At 37.4% G+C, this 23,423-nt stretch overlaps 1 protein-coding gene across 1 annotated transcript in view; it reads right to left on the minus strand.

Annotated features, from left to right (window-relative positions):
- LOC124284591 (titin-like) overlaps nucleotides 1-23,423 on the minus strand; it is a 143,322-nt gene that overhangs the window by 79,476 nt on the left and 40,423 nt on the right. The window contains exon 2 of the mRNA XM_046720699.1: nucleotides 9,344-9,616. Coding sequence (XP_046576655.1) covers nucleotides 9,344-9,422 — 79 coding nt within the window. The 5' untranslated portion in view covers nucleotides 9,423-9,616. The remainder of the gene's footprint in view (nucleotides 1-9,343; nucleotides 9,617-23,423) is intronic.

Genomic DNA, 23,423 nt, shown 5'->3' on the forward strand with positions numbered 1-23,423 from the left:
GATATTGAAATAAACTTTCCATCAGTTTTATCAGAGGCGAAGAGAAATGAAATTAATTGATAATGAAGTCACATTTCAAACATCCGCCGATCCTGACATTCTATTAATACAAGTTGCATGTCTCTAGTATTATACAAAAACATGCATACACCTTGAATGTAAGAGAAAGGTATGATTTATCACAAAATCTGTCACAAACTCCTCAATTCATCTGCAATTGCAAAGCTTTAATTGAGTTTATTTTCTTCATATGACAGGTATGGAGGTGTATTACACTGCTGATAGCTTTCGGACAAGGTTTCAATATGTCCCTGTCAGATTGCCCATCACTGATTGAAATTAACATGCAGTATGCCCAGTTGTATTAGTCAACCTATCAAATTCATAGATGGAATATTTGACAAATGTTCCTTTTCCCTTTTTAATAACCACATGATTTACACCTGATCTAGCGGCCCCTGTTCAATCATAATTATATACAATGTAGCATCACTCTCATCAAAGCCCATCTTTTTCAGTCTTGATAGAATCCAATCCAAAACGGATTTGTGTAGAATTCTTCAGTGTTTTTAGCACGGACTCTGACTCCCGAAAAGGTTGTATTCACAGTTTTTCAAAGAATTGAATGATCACTTTGGAGGATTTTTTCACTGAGGTAACTGAAATCTCTAAGTACTCTATCACTCTGTAAATTATCATTGATTTTCCATTACACCTCCGCGACATGTTTGGAATTTGGAAACAATTCGGACATACTCGTTAACAATAATGACGGGACATTGTGAATTTGAAAACAGCTTTATGCCATAAGGTCCAATATTTCACTCAAAATGATCGAGTAATAACATGAAAATCATGTGGTCAATATTTGGATCTTAAGTAGGCGAGAGAATGAGGAGGATGGAGAAAGATAGAGGATGGAGAAAGATAAGGGTTGGAAGATGGGGGGAACGAGGAGCAGGGCAGTTAAGATGGTTGGGGCAGGGACAAAAAGGTAGGAGGCAAGTATCATTTAGATGAGATACAGGCCATGACATTGTCATTTCATTTTTCATGATTTCACCCAAAAAAATGACATTGCTGGATTTTGATTGATGTAGTTTGGAATTGTTATGATTATCTCCGCCAATCGGGGTGGTTTTTTCAGTCATGTTCATGACCTCAACCAGACATGCATTGAGTCCCTTCCCGTTCCTTAAAGTTCCCAAAACATAATCTTGCCCGGTACTTTGAGTCTAAAAATGTAACTTTCAGACCTTGACCTTAATCAACACAACTCCTAAAGATCAAATTGACAATTTACCATAGTCTTGGGACTGAGCAAGTAAATGTGCAATGGTAGCTATCTATAAATGACTCAGAAATGACCTTGACCCTTAAGAGACAAGTCACCTACATTTCATGTGACTGAATTTATAAAGACATAACAATACTAAGTGTCATGTCTGGAGAGATTTCGCCATGATCCCTAAACTGATAATGATGAGAGCATGTTTTATACAAAGTTGAATGTGCATCTGGACATATTTTGACCAAAATTCTCATGAGGGTATGAATTAAATTTAATAAATGGATGAACACTTTTTGAGAAAATGCAACCATTAGCCCACAAGAGAGATTTGTTCTATCATAAAACCTTGACCTTTCTTCTACTACTTTAGCATCTGACAAAACAATTCCCCAGGGCCACTTGCAAGAAGTCTACAGAAGACTCTAATGTCTAATATCTAATATCAATAACATTTGTTCAGTTGGCCTTAGAAAAAAAAACCCGCGGCAGTTGAAATCCCACAAAGACTTAAATCAGACCCATTTCCCAGTGCTGATTACTAATGATGATGAACTACGAGAATAACTTTACGTTTACCAACTAATCAAAACCTCAGCCAATAAGGAAGGCTAGCCAAAATTGACTGATTTAGCCATGGGAGGTAACTTTATACATTATTAATTGACATTTTTGGTGTATCAAGTGACATGACTGCTTAGAAAATTGACTAAGTGGGGCTGAAGGGGCCGTTGTTGGCACGGGTACTACAGATGTATAACCTGTATACAGAAACATACCCTAGCCAATATCAGAATACAGAACCTTAGCCTAGCCAATATCAGAATACAGAACCTTAGCCTAGCCAATATCAGAATACAGAAACATAGCCTAGCCAATATCAGAATACAGAAACATAGCCTAGCCAATATCAGAATACAGAAACTTAGCCTAGCCAATATCAGAATACAGAAACATAGCCTAGCCAATATCAGAATACAGAAACATAGCCTAGCCAATATCAGAATACAGAAACATAGCCTAGCCAATATCAGAATACAGAAACATAGCCTAGCCAATATCAGAATACAATAGCCAATATCAGAATACAGAAACATAGCCTAGCCAATATCAGAATACAGAAACATAGCCAGCCAATATCAGAATACAGAAACATAGCCTAGCCCTAGCCAATATCAGAATACAGAAACATAGCCTAGCCAATATCAGAATACAGAAACATAGCCTAGCCAATATCAGAATACAGAAACATAGCCTAGCCAATATCAGAATACAGAAACATAGCCTAGCCAATATCAGAATACAGAAACATAGCCTAGCCAATATCAGAATACAGAAACATAGCCTAGCCAATATCAGAATACAGAAACATAGCCTAGCCAATATCAGAATACAGAACCTTAGCCTAGCCAATATCAGAATACAGAAACATAGCCTAGCCAATATCAGAATACAGAAACATAGCCTAGCCCAATATCAGAATATCAGAATACAGAAATAGCCTAGCCAATATCAGAATACAGAAACATAGCCTAGCCAATATCAGAATACAGAAACATAGCCTAGCCAATATCAGAATACAGAAACATAGCCTAGCCAATATCAGAATACAGAAACATAGCCTAGCCAATATCAGAATACAGAAACATAGCCATAGAAATATAGCCAGCCAATATCAGAATATATCAGAATACAGAAGCCTAGCCAATATCAGAATACAGAAACATAGCCTAGCCAATATCAGAATACAGAAACATAGCCTAGCCAATATCAGAATACAGAAACATAGCCAGCCAATATCAGAATACAGAAACATAGCCAGCCAATATCAGAATACAGAAACATAGCCTAGCCAATATCAGAATACAGAAACATAGCCTAGCCAATATCAGAATACAGAAACATAGCCTAGCCAATATCAGAATACAGAAACATAGCCTAGCCAATATCAGAAATACAGAAACAGAAACATAGCCTAGCCAATATCAGAATACAGAAACATAGCCTAGCCAATATCAGAATACAGAAACGTAGCCTAGCCAATATCAGAATACAGAAACATAGCCTAGCCAATATCAGAAATACAGCCAATATCAGCCAGCCAATATCAGAATACAGAAACATAGCCTAGCCATATATCAGAAACATACAGCCAATATCAGAACATAGCCTAGCCAATATCAGAATACAGAAACATAGCCTAGCCAATATCAGAATACAGAGCATAGCCTAGCCAATATCAGAATACAGAAACATGCCCCTAGCCAATATCAGAATATCAGAAACATAGCCAGCCAATATCAGAATACAGAAACATAGCCTAGCCAATATCAGAATACAGAAACATAGCCTAGCCAATATCAGAATACAGAAACGTAGCCTAGCCAATATCAGAATACAGAAACATAGCCTAGCCAATATCAGAATACAGAAACATAGCCTAGCCATAGCCTAGCCAATATCAGAATACAGAAACATAGCCTAGCCAATATCAGAATACAGAAACATAGCCTAGCCAATATCAGAATACAGAAACATAGCCAGCCAATATCAGAATACAGAAACATAGCCTAGCCAATATCAGAATACAGAAACATTAGCCTAGCCAATATCAGAATACAGAAACATAGCCTAGCCAATATCAGAATACAGAAACATAGCCTAGCCAATATCAGAATACAGAAACATACCCTAGCCAATATCAGAATACAGAAACATAGCCTAGCCAATATCAGAATACAGAAACATAGCCTAGCCAATATCAGAATACAGAAACATAGCCTAGCCAATATCAGAATACAGAAACGTAGCCTAGCCAATATCAGAATACAGAAACATTGCCTAGCCAATATCAGAATACAGAAACATAGCCTAGCCAATATCAGAATACAGAAACATACGCTACGACAAGTCCTTGCCGCATTGTGCAGTTTTCTTGATCAGAACTGTCATACTGTTGTATCAGATGCATTTGATTGCTTATATAAGAAATGAGCATACACAATAACAAATATTTTGTGATGCAGAAGACCACTCACAAACAACTACATACATTTTTGGGTTTAGGTTGTGGAATATGGACTTGTCCCTTGTTTAGGGCACTGGATACATTCTTGTATTTTGACTTTGTTTAGGGTACATATCTGTATACAAAAATATACCTGGAATACATATCTGTAGTACCCGTGTCAACAACGACCCCTTCAGCCTAAGTGGACCCATATTGAAATCATACAAGAACATACTTTACTGATTCTGTGGTAGTCACAGACCAGCAAAGTTTAATTCTTCATAAAACTAAAATTGTTTCTCAACAATTATGTACCACTTCATCTGTTGTTTTATGTTTATAAAAGAAAAGATTGTCCTGTACATTCTGAGTTTTTGTAGGGAGTATTGGGTTATATCAGTAGTATTGGTGTGGAAGTCAAGAGGTGCTTGCTCTAACTTGGTGCGAATACGATATGATCTATGAAAACTTGTTAATGAAAGTGAGTTTAAATGAATCTTTACCAGTATCTGAATGGATTTAACTGTAAATTCTTCTAAGACTAAAGCAATGTCAAGCAAGTGAGGGACACTGTGAGCAATGCTACACTGTGAACACTGAACAATGCAATACAGCTGGTGGTGGCATCAACACTTGGTTCAGTTACAGACAAATAGCCACATCTTCCCTGAATGTAAAACTTCTGTTCTCCCTGACTCAAGGGAAATCAACATCCAGATTCTAAACTGCACTGCAGATTTACATCAATTGGAAGATTTAGAATGCATGTGTTCAGGGCATTGCAAAATAGTTTCTAAATATCGTCATTTTATTAATGAAGGTCCCAAAGTAAGTTGATGCTCTTTCGGAGTTAAGCAATATAAATCTTAATTATCCACTATTAGGTGCTGTCATTTTGTTTGAAGCTAGTTCAAGTAACATGATAGGTGTAATTTGATTGGCCAAGGAGGGACATAGAAGGAACATAACTCTTAAGAGCCAATGTTGGTGCTACAATAGAGCCAAAATATTCCAGCCAAATTCTACAAGGGTGGAAACAGTTTTGTTTTTATTTCTTTGCAGTCAGTTCATGCTCTTGCTTGTGGAGATGTCTTACAGTCATCATGACCACTAAATCCCCATCAGATCAGTTGTAATGATAACAAGGTTTCCGGATGCGGAACGACTAGGCCATACATTAAACAGAGGCAAACCCTGTCTGTGTCTAGTACCACACAACACAGAGAGTTTAAACTGAGAGGCTCTTAACTTGAGACTAGGTTTTGCTTGTTTGCTCTATCAATCATCACTCGGCAATATTCCAGCTATATAATGGTGCTCTGTACATAATGGCGCACAGAGCATCAAATCCAGGGATTGACCTTGTGAGCATTGATCCACATCATCATCCCCTACATCTGTTTACAGTTTACAATCAGCATCAGTTGCAGGAGAGATAAGGTAGGCTTTAGTGAGGTCACAGAAAAAAGCACTTGAACTTTTTACTAAAGGAATGTCTGCTCATCTGAATGCAGAGCATTTAATTTTGTCTGAGATGCCTATTTATCAATCAAATCTAGACAACATGATCTATCTTTCCAACTGAAAAGGAATCCAATGTGCATTCTACTGAGCTTGGCACTCTTATTAACTACTGTGCCATATTCTTGACTACAGAGGCATATAAGGAATCACACACCATCTTTACAGCTTTCAAAGAAGTGTAATTAATCACGTTCAAGTACAGGTACTTAAAACATCTAACCACATGCGGAAGAATTTTTTTATTATGAGAAAGTATAAACATTTCTAAGTGTTAGTGCACTTATTTTGTAGCAAATGGATATACAGGCCGGCATTTAGGTGTTTACCTCAATCGTTAACGTGATGATATTTGATTCCTTCAGTCCATCATACTGGTTGTGCCACTTCATCTTTCATGCTGTACCACAGTATCTAATTGGCTGTATCACCTCAAGGTGGTACCACTTCACCTTAACAGGAATATGCTTTCATATGAACACATGTACCACCAATAGATAGACTTACATATGCAGGGACATACCACACTTCTATATCACAAGCTGTTCACCGAACACAATACAATAATACAATAGACAGACTTACAAATGCCACACCACACTTTTATATCACAAGTTGTTCACCGAACACAATACCATAATACAATAGACAGACTTACAAATGCCACATCACACTTTTATATCACAAGTTGTTCACCAAACACAATACCATAATACAATAGACAGACATACAAATGCCACACCACATTTCTATTTCACAAGTTGTTCACCAAACACAATACCATAATACAATAGACAGACTTACAAATGCCACACCACACTTCTATATCACAAGTTGTTCACCAAACACAATACCATAATACAATAGACAGACTTACAAGTGCCACACCACACTTTTATATCACAAGTTGTTCACCAAACACAAAACCATACCAGCAATATATTACTTACATATGCCCTACAGCACTCCCACTTCACAAGTTGTTCACAAAAACCAAAACCATACCACAATAGGCAGACTTACATATTCCATACCACACTCCCAATTCACAAGTTGTTCACCAAACACAAAACCATACCAGCAATAGATAGACTTACAAATGCCATATCACACTCCCAAGTCATTAATTGTGTAGAGAACACTAAACCCTATCAACAGACATGCATGTCATCCAAGTATGAACAGATCAAAGGGAAGAGGATTTGATAATCTAAAGCATGAAACTAACATATTTTTATATCATTAGACCCATCTTGATAACTACATCAGCCGGACCCTGTCACAAGTGATGAATGTGGAATTCCAAGGAATCTATAATGGTGAGAATCTGACATCAACACCTACACCTCTGATCAATATTCTGTAGCTCTGTGAACAGCACCAGGCCACATTACACCCTGGTTTTATGTGTTTTCATATCAAATATATCCCTCAAACATTAGAGCTTTTGTTAGATTTATGACCCTGTATAAGTGTAGTTGTAATGAAAACAATGGGTTCCATTTCAACACACGAACAACCCTATATTTCATCACACTTCAAATATTTCTTGCTGAACTGTCTCGCCATGTGAGAATGATGTCACCTGATAAATTCACACCAACATAAACATCATCCCATCATAAACAAACAAGTCCTTTACCTCTCAGTGTAATATCTATACCCAAGCTTGATTTTATTGGAATGCCCTTTGGAAGTAATATATCAAAATCACAAACGTCAACTTTTCTTGTAAATTACGCCCACATTTCATTTGGGTGTGTCACTACAATATCTTGCTGTCTTCAAGCATCAATATGATGCATCACTGAGGTATATTTTACAATGTACGTAATGCAAATGTCAGGGTAATGTAGATGACACCATTGCCTGGAATATTATTTTCACTCATAATGGATTCTTTGTGAAATACACTAAGGTGCTAGTGAGAGAAAAACATGTTCACTTAACAGAACGATGCTCATAAACTATACTGTTTGAGAGAAGTGAAAGAGCACCCAATATTTACATAACAGCACAGTTAATTTATCACCATGGTATAAGAAAACAAAACACAGCTTTGATTGTTAAAAAGGCTAACATTTACTTCTTTACCCAAAGATGTTGATAAGAGAATAACAGTACTAAAAAGGTGCAACATCAAAACTTTTTACTTCTGAACTTTTTTGCATATTCTAATAGGCAAAGGATAGTATTTACTCTGAGTAATTATTAAATGCCAACCTGCTTTGCTAATTTTATTGAGTAAGTGAATGCTGCTATATATCCCTGTGTCAGGGTGATATGTTAGAATAGCAACATCATTTCAACATTGGTAAATTCCATGAGCACAGGTATTGTGCTGGAAAACCGATGGACTACATATTCTCGTAAATCAGGTTTTACAAACCCATGACCTCACTGAGACCAGAGACCATATGATAGATCTATTATACGGTCTCCGGTTTTACAAAGCATTGTTCAAGAATAGTTACATCATAACTGAAAAACAATCAGGCAATGTCACAGACAGGGAATATGTTGCCATGGCAAGCAGTCAAATTTATTCCCTCCCTAAGTTTCTATATTTGATAGTAACTTTGTCACAGCATTGTAATCACCTTTAAAGGACTTGATTATGTAAAGGAAAGAAATCCGCTCTGATAGAATCATCAAGGTTCACTTTGAACATCCAAACCTCGAGATCGCACTGACACTTATGTCCATCAACCAATCGGTGATCAGTAAGGCGATATCACCTCTTGAGATGTCTTTTGATCCCTCCACAGCGATACCTCCCTCGGGAGGCAGTTATTTGATAAAAAATCTTCCTCCCTAGCGAAAGCATACCAAATGCTTCACACACTGCAATAGAGCCCTTTTCAGCATAGACTGGCTCTTACCGTGTCCAATATCTTTGCAAAGGGCATTGAAATAAATGTCAAATGTGACTTTTCTTTTCCTTTGGCAACACCACAAAATACATTGACAAAACTAAACTAGCACCTAGACACTGTTGCCGACCAAATACATTCCTGTGGATTGTTTAACAGCTTTGAAGTAGCCTGTAGCATAATGTAATTTTGGCATTGATCACCTTCCATAGGAAGGGCTGAGTGAGTGAGTTGGGTTTAAAGTCAGTATGAACAATATTCCTATAGCATGATGTGTCATCCGCATGTTGGAGAATGTCCAGAGTGATAGAGGTCTCTCATGTTTCCAACTTGGTAGAAACCCTTTAGCATGTATGCTGACAAACCTGGAAACAAATTCAGATCAAACTGGGATTCAAACTCATGATCATCGGTGTCTTCCATGCAGGATTCTTCAAAAGACATACTGTGAGTGAGTGAGTTTTATGCTGCTTTTAGCAATATTCCAGCAATATCATGGCAGGGGACACCAGAAATGGGCTTCACACATTGTACCCATGTGGGGAATCAAACCCTGGTCTTCAGCGTGACGAGCGAATGCTTTAACCACAAGGCTACCCCCTAAAAGCCATAAGAAACTGTATTTGAGGAAATGTCAGTTATTTAGCCTACCTGGTATAAGCATCAGGCTGAAGAACAGCAGGACTCCTTGAGTAACGATGGTGAAGACGGTGGCGAGTAACTCGGCCATATCCTATGTTTGGCGACAGTACTCCCACAAGGTCAAGGTCATTATGCATGCAGGTAACGGTACACACCCGATATTGGTCACATATCGGCTCAATGCATCTTCCAGCAGTATCCTGTTGTGTGATGACAATCCGATCCAAGTCCTAGCTGTTCCTTCTTACATCAGGTCTATATCATCTCCTGTCCATTGTTCACCTGAAACATGCATCAATATCAGAGTGACCTTATTTGTAGGATTTTTTCATATTTTGAAATTGCAATTATATTTACTGACATGAAGAAGAAATTTGTATTCATTAAATGCATAATGGATAAACTGGATCTTATTCTCATATACGGCAATGTAGCGGCCATGAAATTTCCAAGTCCCATACTGGCATTCGAACCACTGACCTTCTGACAGGGTAAGGATGTCATCTATGGGATGACTCCACGTCCTGCTACAGACTTCCCTGTCAACAGAAGGCATGGCCGGACCGCCAAGCAGGGTACTGGGACTAATTTTGCTCAGATTTCATGAACGTGCTCATCCCCATGTTGGGTGCCAATGTAGCAGCCATAAAATTTCCAAGTCCTGTGCTGGAATTCGAACCACTGACCTTCTGATCCAAGGTCGTATGACCAAAGAGGTTAACCCTGTCAGCAAGCTGACAAGGTAAGGATGTCATCTGAGTGAGTGAGTATGATTTTATGAAGCTTTGACAATATTACAGCAATATCAGAGCAAGGGACACCAGGATTGGGCTCCAAACATTTGTTGATACAAACCTGGATCTCAGAGTGTGACCAGCTAATGATTTTACCACTACGCTACCCAACAGCCTTTTCACCACTCTGAGCAATATTTCAGTTATATCATGGCATGCCAGGTTAGAGGATATCCTAAACAGTCAGTGTGAAAAAGGATCAAGGATCAAACGTCAATGAATCTGATAGTGTACACCTGATCACAGGATCTCAATAAGACTAAGGGAGGCAACTCTGCCAGTGAATTGCAGTACCTAAGTTTAATGGCCTACTCACATTACTGACATTTGCTGAGGATAGATTTTGAGTAGCACAAATGAAAGCTGCAAACAATCACCTGTAAAAATACTGAACTTGACATTTATATACTTCAAGTGGTTATTTGTTATTCAGGCAAAGATCCAGACAGGAAGGAAAAATCATTACATCACTATGACTGATGCCATCTTCACATCAGGAAAATTAATAAGTTGAAGGTTAATTATCTCATAGAAGGAGAAGGTCACACTCCAACAAGCACATATCATTCATATTGCATAGAATGTAATATCATAACATGAAATAAACACAAAATTACAGACCTACAATTTGTTCATTGTTTTTAACCTTTGTCTATTTCAATACAAAACTACACATTTTATACAGTTAAACATTACCATCTAAAAATCCTTCATTTTACAGTAAAATTGGAATCCCTGCATCCATAAAATCCTTTAGAAAATCACAGAAATGTTCAAAGAACCCAATTCCACAAAGGCTGACAATCCTTCACCTCAGTACAACATGGGTACGATCATACACTCACGAACATGGAATGAAACCTTTCCAACCTGTCAGAAACCACTCCAAATCCACTGATCTACATTTCCACATTTTGACCCAACCAGCAAGAAGCAATTCCAGTCTTTGAAGCAACACCATAAAAACCGTTGAAGGTAAGAGTAACCCAATGTTTCATCTTGCACAGGTCTACTTGTGTGGGTCGCTTTAAAGAAGTGATTGGTGCACAAATAAACTGTGCGCCTGTATAAATGTTCTGGCTGCCAGAGCTTGCCAAGCACAAATATACAAACATGCCCAGGTTATGGTAGGCTGCTCGGCATTTGTTGTTGTCACCTTAGTCTTGTATGTTGCAAAATCTCGAAATGTACTGCATATTGTGAACATGTGAACAGCATGTAATACTAATAAGGTTTAAATCTTAAAATGCACTATATATGATGATCATGTGAACAGCGTGTAATACTAATATGGTTTAAATCTTAAAATGCACTATATAGGGTGATCATGTGAACAGCGTGTAATACTAATATGGTTTAAATCTTGAAATGTACTGCATATTGTGAACAGCATGTAATACTAATATGGTTTAAATCTCAAAATGTACTGTATATTGTGATCATGAAAACAGCATGTAATACTCATATGGTTTAAATCTCAAAATGTACTGTATATTGTGATCATGTGAACAGCATGTAATACTCATATGGTTTAAATCTTGAAATGTACTGCATATTGTGATCATGTGAACAGCATGTAATACTAATATGTTTTAAATCTCGAAATGTACTGCATATTGTGAACATGTGAACAGCATGTAATACTAATATGGTTTAAATCTCGAAATGTACTGTGTATTGTGATCATGTGAACAGCATGTAATACTAATATGGTTTAAATCTTGAAATGTACTGCATATTGTGATCATGTGAACAGCGTGTAATACTAATATGGTTTAAATCTTCAAATTTACTGTATATTGTGATCATGTGAACAGCATGTAATACTAATATGGTTTAAATCTCAAAATGTACTGTATATTGTGATCATGTGAACAGCATGTAATACCAATATGGTTTAAATCTCAAAATGTACTGTATATTGTGATCATGTGAACAGCATGTAATATTAATATGGTTTAAATACTAATATGGTTTAAATCTCGAAATGTACAGCATATTGTGAACAGCATGTAATACTAATAAGGTTTAAATCTTGAAATGTACTGTATATTGTGAACATGTGAACAGCATGTAATACTAATAAGGTTTAAATCTTGAAATGTACTGTATATTGTGAACATGTGAACAGCATGTAATACTAATATGGTTTAAATCTCGAAATGTACTGCATATTGTGATCATGTGAACAGCATGTAATACTAATATGGTTTAAATCTTGAAATGTACTGCATATTGTGATCATGTGAACAGCATGTAATACTAATAAGGTTTAAATCTTGAAATGTACTGCATATTGTGATCATGTGAACAGCATGTAATACTAATAAGGTTTAAATCTTGAAATGTACTGCATATTGTGATCATGTGAACAGCATGTAATACTAATATGGTTTAAATCTTGAAATGTACTGCATATTGTGATCATGTGAACAGCATGTAATAGTTGCCACTTGACTTATTCATGACAAGTGCAATGTTCTACTCCAAAGAGATTCAATCAGGGCTATATTATTGAAGCTTACAGTACTTTTCTTCAATATGTTTTACATGAAGTCTACAAAATTTACATGTAACAATGATGAAATTGTTTCTCGAAAACAGTGTGTTTTCAATATCATATTTGCAGTGCAGCTATTTCATTATACAAGTTGTACCAATGACCTTCAGTTCACATACATTATCATCTCTGGACAATTACTGTGTATCTGAAGACATATAATACAGAAAGTATGCATATTAAAGTCATCCATAATATTCCTGTGTTATTGACTGTTTTATGTGACATGCCACAGTCAATGGGTAGCAACTGTCTAATGTGAGTGAGTGAGTGAGTGAGTGAGTGAGTGAGTGAGTGAGTGAGTGGTGAGTGAGTGAGTGAGTGAGTGAGTGAGTGAGTGAGTGAGTCAGTGAAAAGTCAGGACCATCAATCATCAGATATAATTGGAGTGGGTGTGAATGAGTTTAGTTTTATGCGACCTTTAGCAATATTCTAGCAATATCACGACGGGGGACACCAGAAATGGGATTCACACATTGCATCCAAGTGAACCCTTTAACCACTAGGCCTCCCCACTGCCTCTGCTCCTCAGGCTGCACTTACTGGTGTATTACAAATGGAGATTAACTGGAAGAGACTCTTGGAAGGAACCTTCTTGCACAAAATGATCTCACTGCTGAGAATTCTTGACATAGACATATAATAGTAAGTCTGCTCTCTGGAAACTGTTTTCATGATTTGATCAATTCACTTTTTTGTTAAGGCAACAAAAAAAATGTGCAAATAAATGCTTGGGGGGAAATCACGGTATTATAAAGCACTATAAAAATTAATTAACAACAGCACCGACTGACCTAGATTAGAGATACTGGGTAGTGAAACGTGTTCAAAGTTCAAATCATGCAGATCCAGTTTCACAAAGTTCTCATAGTGCTAGGACTGGCTTAAGTCCAATACTTAAACATCAGACACAATGGCACAGAGATGGCTCTGGGTCCTCTTCCACACAGTGATCTCAGTTCTACAACTGCTGTAAACCAATGTTGAAATAACAGGAGTAGTCTGTCTTACAGTCCCTGAACCACATTATATTCCCTACTGCCTAGCCCTCTCTGCAATGCTAAAGGCCGAAATGAATCAAGTCTAGATTTCCTCAGGTTCTGAATCTCTGGTCTCCCTGGGGCTCCTTTTCAGTTTAAATGTATATATTTGTTTATCAAGATTATATATATATTCAGAGACTATGTGTTAGTCTATAATGGGGGCTACAATCATCTCAGCGCTAAGACCTCTTTGTTGATCTGGCCACTGGACACCTGACTGCACTTCTCACAATTAGGAGCTTGAACTATAGATCACATTTAATACTTTTGAACCTTGGCCCGAGAGTGAGTCAATGATATTTATATATATAATTAGTGAATATGGAGTGGGAAATATGATATGTAATTAAGTGCTTATCAATGAATAATGATTGTTCCAGCACATTATTCTGACAGATGTAATACTTGAATGCATGGGGAAAATTAATAATAGCTGTTATATATCCATTGAGACCAAGTAAACCTTTACACAGAGACTAGGCTGTTAAAAGTCAGTAAATACCACACCCATATATTGGAACCTTGTGAATAATGTCAGTTTGGAAGCAAGAACTAATCCAGAGCAACCACTCCAATGAGGCTGAAGATCCTCCAACTTTTCCATATGCTTTCTTTTGTCAGGACTTGTTTGTGAGTGAGTTACATTTTACCCCATTTTTAGCAATAATCCAGCAATTTCACGACAGGGGACACCAGAAATGGGCTTCACACATTGTACCCATGTGGGGAATCAAACCCCGGTCTTAGGCGTGACAAGCGAATGCTTTAACTACTAGGCTTCCCCACCTGGTTTATATTGCAACATGCAGCCATTGTGGGTTTCCTTAACTTGTTGTGAGTAGAATACTAATGAGTAGAATACTAATGAATCACATTTCTCAGTCATACAAGGAAAATGTTTAAGAAAAAATTTAAAGTTTTATACTGTTTTATAATAACATTTGTTAGTGACGCCCTTGCCAAGACCATGCAAGCCTGAGCTTTGTAGTTTCATCAGAGACATTTAAAATATGAATGTTTTATGACGGTAAATGGCTAGTGAATGAGCAAGTACCGACTGAGTTTGGTTTTACGCCGCTTTTAGCAATATTCCAGCAACATCACGGCGGGGGACACCAGAAATGGGCTTCACACATTGTGCCCATGTGGGGATTCGAACCCGTGTCTTCGGCATGACGAGCCAACGCTTTAACCATTAGGCTACCCAACCGCCCTGAATGAGCAAGTAAGGTTGTAAGCCAGTTTTAGCAATATTTCAGCAACATCACGGCGGGGGACACCAGAAATGCACTTCATACATTGCACCCATGTGGGGAATCGAACCCAGGTCATCTGCATGATGAGCTAACACTTTAACTATTAGGCTACCCAACCACCCCATAAAATGGCTAGATGAAAGATAAGATGCAATGACTTATGAATATATTTGTACTGTTTGACCAGGTGAGTGAACAATTTGCTCATCGAAGTATCAATATTCTTTGCATCAAACAAGTATTCTGTACTTGATCAACGTGACAGAAGCTAAGGATGACACTGTATGACCTCCTCTTTCCACAATGATATCCTTCAGCCAAAGTGTTGAACATCAAAACAAATGTACCACGTTGAAAACCTAACGAAGATGCTGTATTGCCAAGTACATGCTGCTTTCTTGTTGTGAAGTAGGAAGTAACATTTTATACACAGTAAATGCATTTAAAATCTTGTTAAATATTTTCCTTTGAATTTTAAATCAATAAATCAATATGAAAGAGTAAACTCATGGTTTAGATATTCAGGTAATCCTTGTTGGGCTTCACATTGAACTTAGATGTGTTAAAAACACAATCCCTGTTGACATGTTAACCCAGGTAAACTCTAACATGTCTGTATCCAGTGTGCAAAATAGCCTCTGGCCTGCTAGCCCATGGCTAGTAAAACTCCAGTCGGGCCAGTAAATCTCCACAGTCACTGGCCCGACTGGGTAGTGAAATTTGGTCATTTATTTTTTATGTTATTTTACTTTTTGTAATCTTTTGCTTAGTTTCTACATTCAAATTTCGGGCCTGTGAATTATAGTATTGGGCTAGTAACTTTCAGGCATAGCTAACCAGAGTGGCTAGCAAAATTTGGAAACTATTTTGCACACTGTCTGTATCCACAGTTTCTGATACTAACACAGATAATTACAGATATGTTTTTTTGGATATATGATGGCAGAAACATAATAGGCAGAGATGACACACTCTGACACTTTCCTTTGAGATTCTTAGACATTAAAGTTAATTTGACATCACACAAAACAACAATACAAACTTTCCAATAGTAATTGATTTTAATAAAAGATTATTCAACATGTTTTAATTAGATTTTCAGACTAGAATTGTTCCTGTTACTTAAAAACGCTTCTTTCAAAATCAACCACAAAAGGGTCAGATTACTCTGATTTGGTTTGAAAAACAACTTTTCTTACCAAATTTATCATTAATTCAATTTACCCAAAAAACATTTTTAACAAATTCCACACATTTCAACCATGATTAATTCCCATACAGAAAGAATCTACTATGACATCCAACCACCATCATCAACCATAGATTAATTCCTTTGACTAAAGAGAAAAAAGAAAGTAAGGAAAAAAATCCGTCCTCTGGAGACTCCTATCTTTTGCTTTCTGAATTCTGCGAAACCACATTGTCTGTGTCTGAATGTGCGAGACATCTACTCACATAAAACACAAACATCTTATAAAAGCATTCCCTCTCTCTCAATGTCGTATTTGGCTTTACTGAAAAGTAAATGTCAAATATCCATTTACTTTACGTTGCAGTTCTTTCATCCGAGTGCGAACCTATACATGCAGTTACATCACTTGGGCAATCTTTTTCATCAGTCAATTCCTTCCAAGACTGATTGCCAATAGAAAAATCCTATCAATCTGGTTAAGCCACCCTTGGCCTCCTTAGTACTAAAAGCCTGAACAAGATCCTCTCTGAGGGAGTACTATTTTGAAATTAATTTTCTTCCTGTTTCAAAGAATCTACACAAAATAAAGTCAAAGATACCAAGCAGGATCTGTTGATATATCGTCTCATTTTCCACTGGTTAAAAAAACAGTTGGGCCCATAAGGTTTAATTGATCTTTCATGGAGGATTTTAAAACTTTTCAAGAAAATAAATGTTTTAAGAACCAAAATAAATGTTTTAAGAACCAAAAAAAGTTGCTTAGAGACCAAACATTTCACATAATTTAATTATATACTATTGCAATTATCTGAGACTCAAGATTTAGAATTGGAGATTTTTCCTCCCTAAATAACAGCTGAAATCTATAAAATTGTGTATAACCTTTAATTAAATATCAGCACCACAAATATGAATTAATTCATTTTGTGTTAGAATACAAATTTGACCACCAAAATCCAGGTTCAATTCCCCATATGGGTACAATGTGTGAAGCCATTTTCTGGTATCCCCTGCTGTTATATTGCTGGAATAATGCTAAACAGTGTAAAACCCAACTTACTCACTCACACTCACTTTTCCTTGAACAAGGTTATAGATATGTGTTTTAAGGTGTCCTACACAAGTATTAAGGTTGATAATCTATACATACTAATTCTGACAATATAAATGATAAACAATGTGTATCAAATCATCAACAACAACAAATTAAAGTTCAACCTGTCTCCCTTAAATACAATTCAAAAGTCATAACAGATTTGAATACATGACATGTTTTTATGAAAAACAATTTCTTTTCATGCTTTATACTATGTTTCAGAGCTAATTCTTGCTCCTTCATCAGGTGATGTTCGTTTAATTTCTAAATGTCATTCAAGAAGAACACCAGATTTGTTCATACTTGTACTGTTCATCTGTCATAGTAGGTTGATATTCCAACACAAAACATTCCAATTGTCTTTGACTTTACACTAGTAATAATCTGACAGTAGAAGTATCAAAAGACCAAAGAATTCAAAGATTCAAAGAATAATGGTACATCTCCTTTACATGGCACAGGAAGCAGCAGTCAACCATTACAATACATGCTTGTCGTAAGGGGCAACTAACGGGATCGGGTGGTCAGGCTTGCTGACTTGGTTGACATCGTATCCCAGTTGCATAAATCGATGCGCATGCTGTTGATCACTGGACTGTCTGGTCCAGACTCGATTATTTACAGACCGCTGCCATATAGCTGGAATATTGCTGAGTGCAGCGTTCAACCAACCAACCAACCAACCAACCAACCAACCAACCAACAAGATATACAGATCTATAAACAACATCTATAACCTGATGTCACCAGTCTTCATGGTCCCAGCAATGTGGTTACTCAAAGACTATAACAGGATAAATCATGACATGTACGTGATTCTGTTACATCATTTCTTCATTAGATAATCAATCATTCTTCATTGGAGTTCTTTGAAAACTTCCTGTAGACAGAGACTCTCTTTGGAAGCCTAATTTCTTCAAGAATTTCAAGTGTACTGTTCATTTTTAGATATTTGCTAAATGGCTCCTTCACATTCAACTAACTGATGCAGAGGCTAAAAAACTCTTCACAAGTTTCTCTTCAAGTCTTGAAATCATTTTTAACCATTTTCCTTTAAATCTGAGCCAGGCTTAGACCCATACAGTTTCAAGAACTGAGTTGAATGTTTTCCTTCTCCCATGAAATCTGACCTGGAATATCTCAGGATTGTGAAACAGGACCTAAAACGATTGATTTTAATTGACTGATAGCACACACTTATGTGTGAAACCATGTCACCAATAGTCAGCAAAGTGTTTCTAACGTCTTTCAAGGAGGGCGTGCATGATCCCTGTGTAAAATAAAGAGCATCAGTCACGTCATTTGCAGATAAAGATGGACACCGGTACCACCCGCGCAGGAAATTGCAGTGGATGCTGTTACAAATGTCTATTGTCATCCCAAAAGAACAGCACTCATTGAACAGGCATACATATAATCTTCTAGCACTTATTTCAGAAAATTCATGCAACCGTCCTTCAAATGTCTTCCTCCAGGGATTGCAATCTCCGACTGGCAAATTAGGAGAATAACAGATTGTGTATCTGCATGGCACTTGTTGAAGATGGCATTGCCTACTGACATGAAATCTAAGAGAACAGTGAAACTTCACTACAATCCTACAATCTAGGGCTGTAACTATGCATCGAACTATCGATGGATTGCAATTGTTGAGTCTCCGATAGCAATTAATCGATGATAGAAACAAAAAAATATTGATGCATCCATAGTATGTGTGACTATCAATACTTGAGTAACTGACTTCCGTTGATAAATGCGCAGCGCAAGATACAGGAAGTCCCTGATTCGTTGAATACAATTTAGAGTTGTCCGCCCGTTACCTCTTAAACAAACTTGATCTGGGTTTCAAGTCTCTTGTCCGTTATTAATAGACACTGAAACTACTTCAGCTTGTTTTTATTTCATATAAACTATACATTCATTTGGGAAATGACTGCAAATGAGACAATTCAAGGAGAAAAAACAACTATTGCAATAGTTGGTCGCAATAGTATGGCACAGTAGACTATCGCTATAGTTGTTTCCCCCTCAATAGTCACCCCTTCTACAATCCTACAGAATCCACATCACAGTCTAGAATAGGATTCAGACTAACTCCTTGTGGGAACTGCAATAAGGTCCATGCATGATGGCCAATAGTCGGTCTCAGTCCCTGAACCGCATCATCTTCCCTTCTGACTTGCCCATTCCACAATGCTAAAGCCCTAAATGAAGCAAGTCTAGATTTCTCCAGAATCTCCCTTCTCACTGGACTCCTTTTCAGTATTAAAGGAACTGTTTGTTTTTATCAAAATTATATATATTCAGAGACTAAACATAAGTCTGATGGCAGAAGGATGCAACTATCAGGAACCTCAGTCATTTCTGCTTGAGAGTAGTCATAATTATGGTTGATCAATATTTCTCTGATGCTTGAATTCATACCAACTTTCCTCAGTGTTGAAGCATCTATGTTAAATCTGGACCACATCGCCATACAATTAACACCAGCATCTTTAAGATCTTGTAATATCACTTTTTCTTCAGTTAAACAACTTTTCTAATTACCATTGACCCCAACCGTGACCCGTATCCTGGACGAACCAAACTGTTTAAAAAGTCAGACATCATAAAACTATTTCTAGCCTTGCCTTTAGAATTTGAAGTGAAGATATGAATACCATTTCAAGTAGAGCCACTATCAAGTTATCTGGTTTGTCATACATGTCCACTTGATTGACTGGCTATAAGCTTCTCACACCAAAAGCCTGTCTGCTGTGGCGTCCATCAGTTTCTGGTGGCAGCAAGAGTCAGATATCAGCAGCTATCTGGACAAATGTTTAAAGTCCCAAACATCAGTCGTTATTGTCACTTTACATTTCACGAGTCAAATGTCTGCAGCCATTAACACTGAATGTTCTAGAGTGAGTGAGTAAGGTTTTACGCCGCTTTTAGCAATATTCCAGCAATATCATGGTGGGGGACACCAGAAATGGGCTTCACACATTGTACCCATGTGGGGAATCGAACCCATGTGACGAGCGAATGCTATAACCACCGCCCTGAATGTTCTAGAAGTCAAATATCTCCAGCAATAGTCACTGAACTTTTCAGGACCCAGAATCTGCAGTTCTAGAAGTCAAATATCTCCAGCAATAGTCACTGAACTTTTCAGGAGCCAGATATCTGAAGCTGCAAACACAGAATAGTTAAAAAATTCCAGATATCTTAAGCTGCAAACACAGAATGGTTAAAGAACCAAAACACTGACAGCTATCCATTTTAAAGGTTTCAAGAGCATAAATGTATTTGCACCTATTAGCACCAAGGTTTAAAGAGGTAAATATTTGCAGCTATCATCACTGATAATTTCTGGAGCCAAATATCAGCAGCTATCATGAATGAAGGTTTCAAGAGCCAAATATCGGCAGCTATCAGAACTGCAGATTTCAATATCTATGAGCAGCCCTTCTGCACCTCTGTCTTCAATACCCCAGCTCCCAATCAATACCCACTGTGTATAATATGGTGCAATTCAAACACTTTGTATGACATTATAACCAGAACTAGTCTCATTAATACTGTACAGATTTACTTTCAAAACAAGATAAAATTCTTGATTGAACATTTTGGTCTCCACATTCTGCTTGTTTCTACAACAGTAACATAAAGACACTCATCATCTGGCAACAAACTTCGCAACATCACAGTGCAAGGCTGTTGTAGTGTCAGTGACATCTTTATGGGATCAATGACTGACAACCATGGACATAAAAAGACCAATAATTTGCAAAGATGAAAGGTACCAACACCAATCATTCCTAATAGCACCTAACACCATTACCAGAAAATGACATTTTTTCCTGACCTACATAACACCCACTCCATAAAGAGAATAAGCTAAGATGCCCTCTTACTAATACGTATTCATTAATCCTCCCATCTCAAACAACATGACTCCCTTGGGAGATGAGCACTTGAAGGCTCTCTTCTGTATTCAATCGTTCAACAAACCAAACCGTAACAAGTATGCACTTACTCGCATCTGTTGGTCAAAGGTCAGTCTGTAAGCCAGCAGGAGTGTATTCATCACACACAAATCCATGTGGTGGTCCATGCAACTATCTAATGTCCATTTCAGCCATCATATGACAACCTTAAAACCACACCAGCAAATACTATCTTCATCCCGTTCCCAAGACAGTCCAAATGGGGTAGCATCATCATACATCTAATTCTACTCCCTGGGGAGAATACAGTAAGATCACAAATCCATCCACTAATCCATCAACCATGGCACTTCCCTGGTGTATATGACCAAATATATCCTCCCTACAGGACCCATGTCAAAAACAGGACTCGAACACTATCTGATGGTCAGTACATTCCATAACATTCTGTGTAAAGGTCCACACAAATCAGCTGCTTGCTCACGCTTTGGGAGAAATGGGTTTCTAAATGATCTGCACAGGGAAATCTACATCAGCATGGCGAAGTAAAAACACTCCACTGAACGTCAAGCTAACCATTAATCAAAAATGTACTGTCACCAAAATCAGATATCTAAAAATATTAGAACTAAAATAAGTTAAATTAAAAAGTCTTTCCCATCATCTACTATTCAGTTTGCAAGAAGCAACTGTTTTAAAAATGCATTTTGATTGCATGGATGTTTTATAATGTGATGATGAGAGATTTACCTAATCCGATCTTAAATTTGCCTGGAAAGCTTCTTTCTACAAAACAGATGTCTGCTTGATGAAGACTGGAGAGTCAGTTATCATAGGACTCTTGTAACAGTCTTATATGGTCAGTATCCATGACAAAACTAAAGTAAAACTGAGCATACAAACTAGGATATTAATCTAAATCACCCTATTAAAACTTAAACAAGCTCCTGTTATTTTCAGCATTCTGAAATCAATACCCACCCATGATTAAACCCCCTATTATTTTCAAACACCAAGTCTTACAATAGTCAACGATAAACATAAATATTTAATACATATCCCTATCCTTTCTGACAATATTGTAACATGTACGCCTGTTGGTTGAATGGACTACAAGGGAGAATACCCTCAACATACTGATGTTAATGTACTAACACAATAGTTTCCACATCACTGATGTTATATGCTCCCACGGCTTCATGTTTTAATGAGCTAAAGTGTCCATGACCAATAAACAGAATACTTAATATCTATGTACTCCGTGACACATATCCATCTGCATCATTGGTCAACTGAGCTGCCAAAACAGCCTTGATAATTGATTTACTGTTTCAAAGAGGTTGTATCATGCACACATGTTTAACGAACCAAATATTTTGTTAGTAAGTGATAATTACCCACAAGAGACACATTTGAATGTGCTTATGTATGGAGTACTGTTTGTTCTGACATGATCAAATGACAGGAGCACATCAAACATTGTAGAATTAATGAAGTAATTAATGTGTGCTTGTATTGTAATGCATCACTTTCACCACCACCACCACACCACAGACCATGGTCTAGTGAATGGGTGGTTCTAAGGGGACAGGTCACTCAATGGTTTGGATCCCCTGACCATGTCTTACTTCTGAGGTAAGGTGAGGTGAAATTGGGTTTTACGTCGTGCTTGAGAATATTTCGCTCATATGACGACGTGCATGCATGTGTGCGGCTGCTTGTACTAGCCCAGACTTAAGCTGGTTTTATAGTGCTAGCCCACTGAGATACCATACCGCAGTGAAGCATGAATACCCCACTCAGACACATTATACTGACTCTGAGCCGACCAGTCCTTGTTGTACCCATTAATGCCGAGCGCCAGGCAGGTACCAACAAGTACCATATTTTAATGTCTTTTGGTATGATGTAGTCGGGGATTGAACCCGCGACCTTCTGCTCTCCGGGCGGATGCTCTAACCACTACACCACAGAGGCGGTCTCTTACTTCTGAACATTAACAGATGGTGGTACCTTGTTTGGTGCTCAGCATTTTTGAGAGGTGAAGGCATTTGAAATAGTTCATAAAGACATCTTATATGATACATTATATTGGAGCAAATTATCACATTGTAACAAAGATGATTTTATGCCCAATAACCTTTCAAAGTTTCTTTTTACTTGTGCAATTTCAAGGGGAGGCTACATAAAAAAATAGAAAATAGATATATCTGGTCTTA

This window comes from Haliotis rubra, unplaced genomic scaffold, assembly GCF_003918875.1.
Source record: "Haliotis rubra isolate DU_JTF1 unplaced genomic scaffold, ASM391887v1 Scf34, whole genome shotgun sequence".
In the NCBI taxonomy this organism is placed as follows: Eukaryota; Metazoa; Mollusca; class Gastropoda; order Lepetellida; family Haliotidae; genus Haliotis; species Haliotis rubra.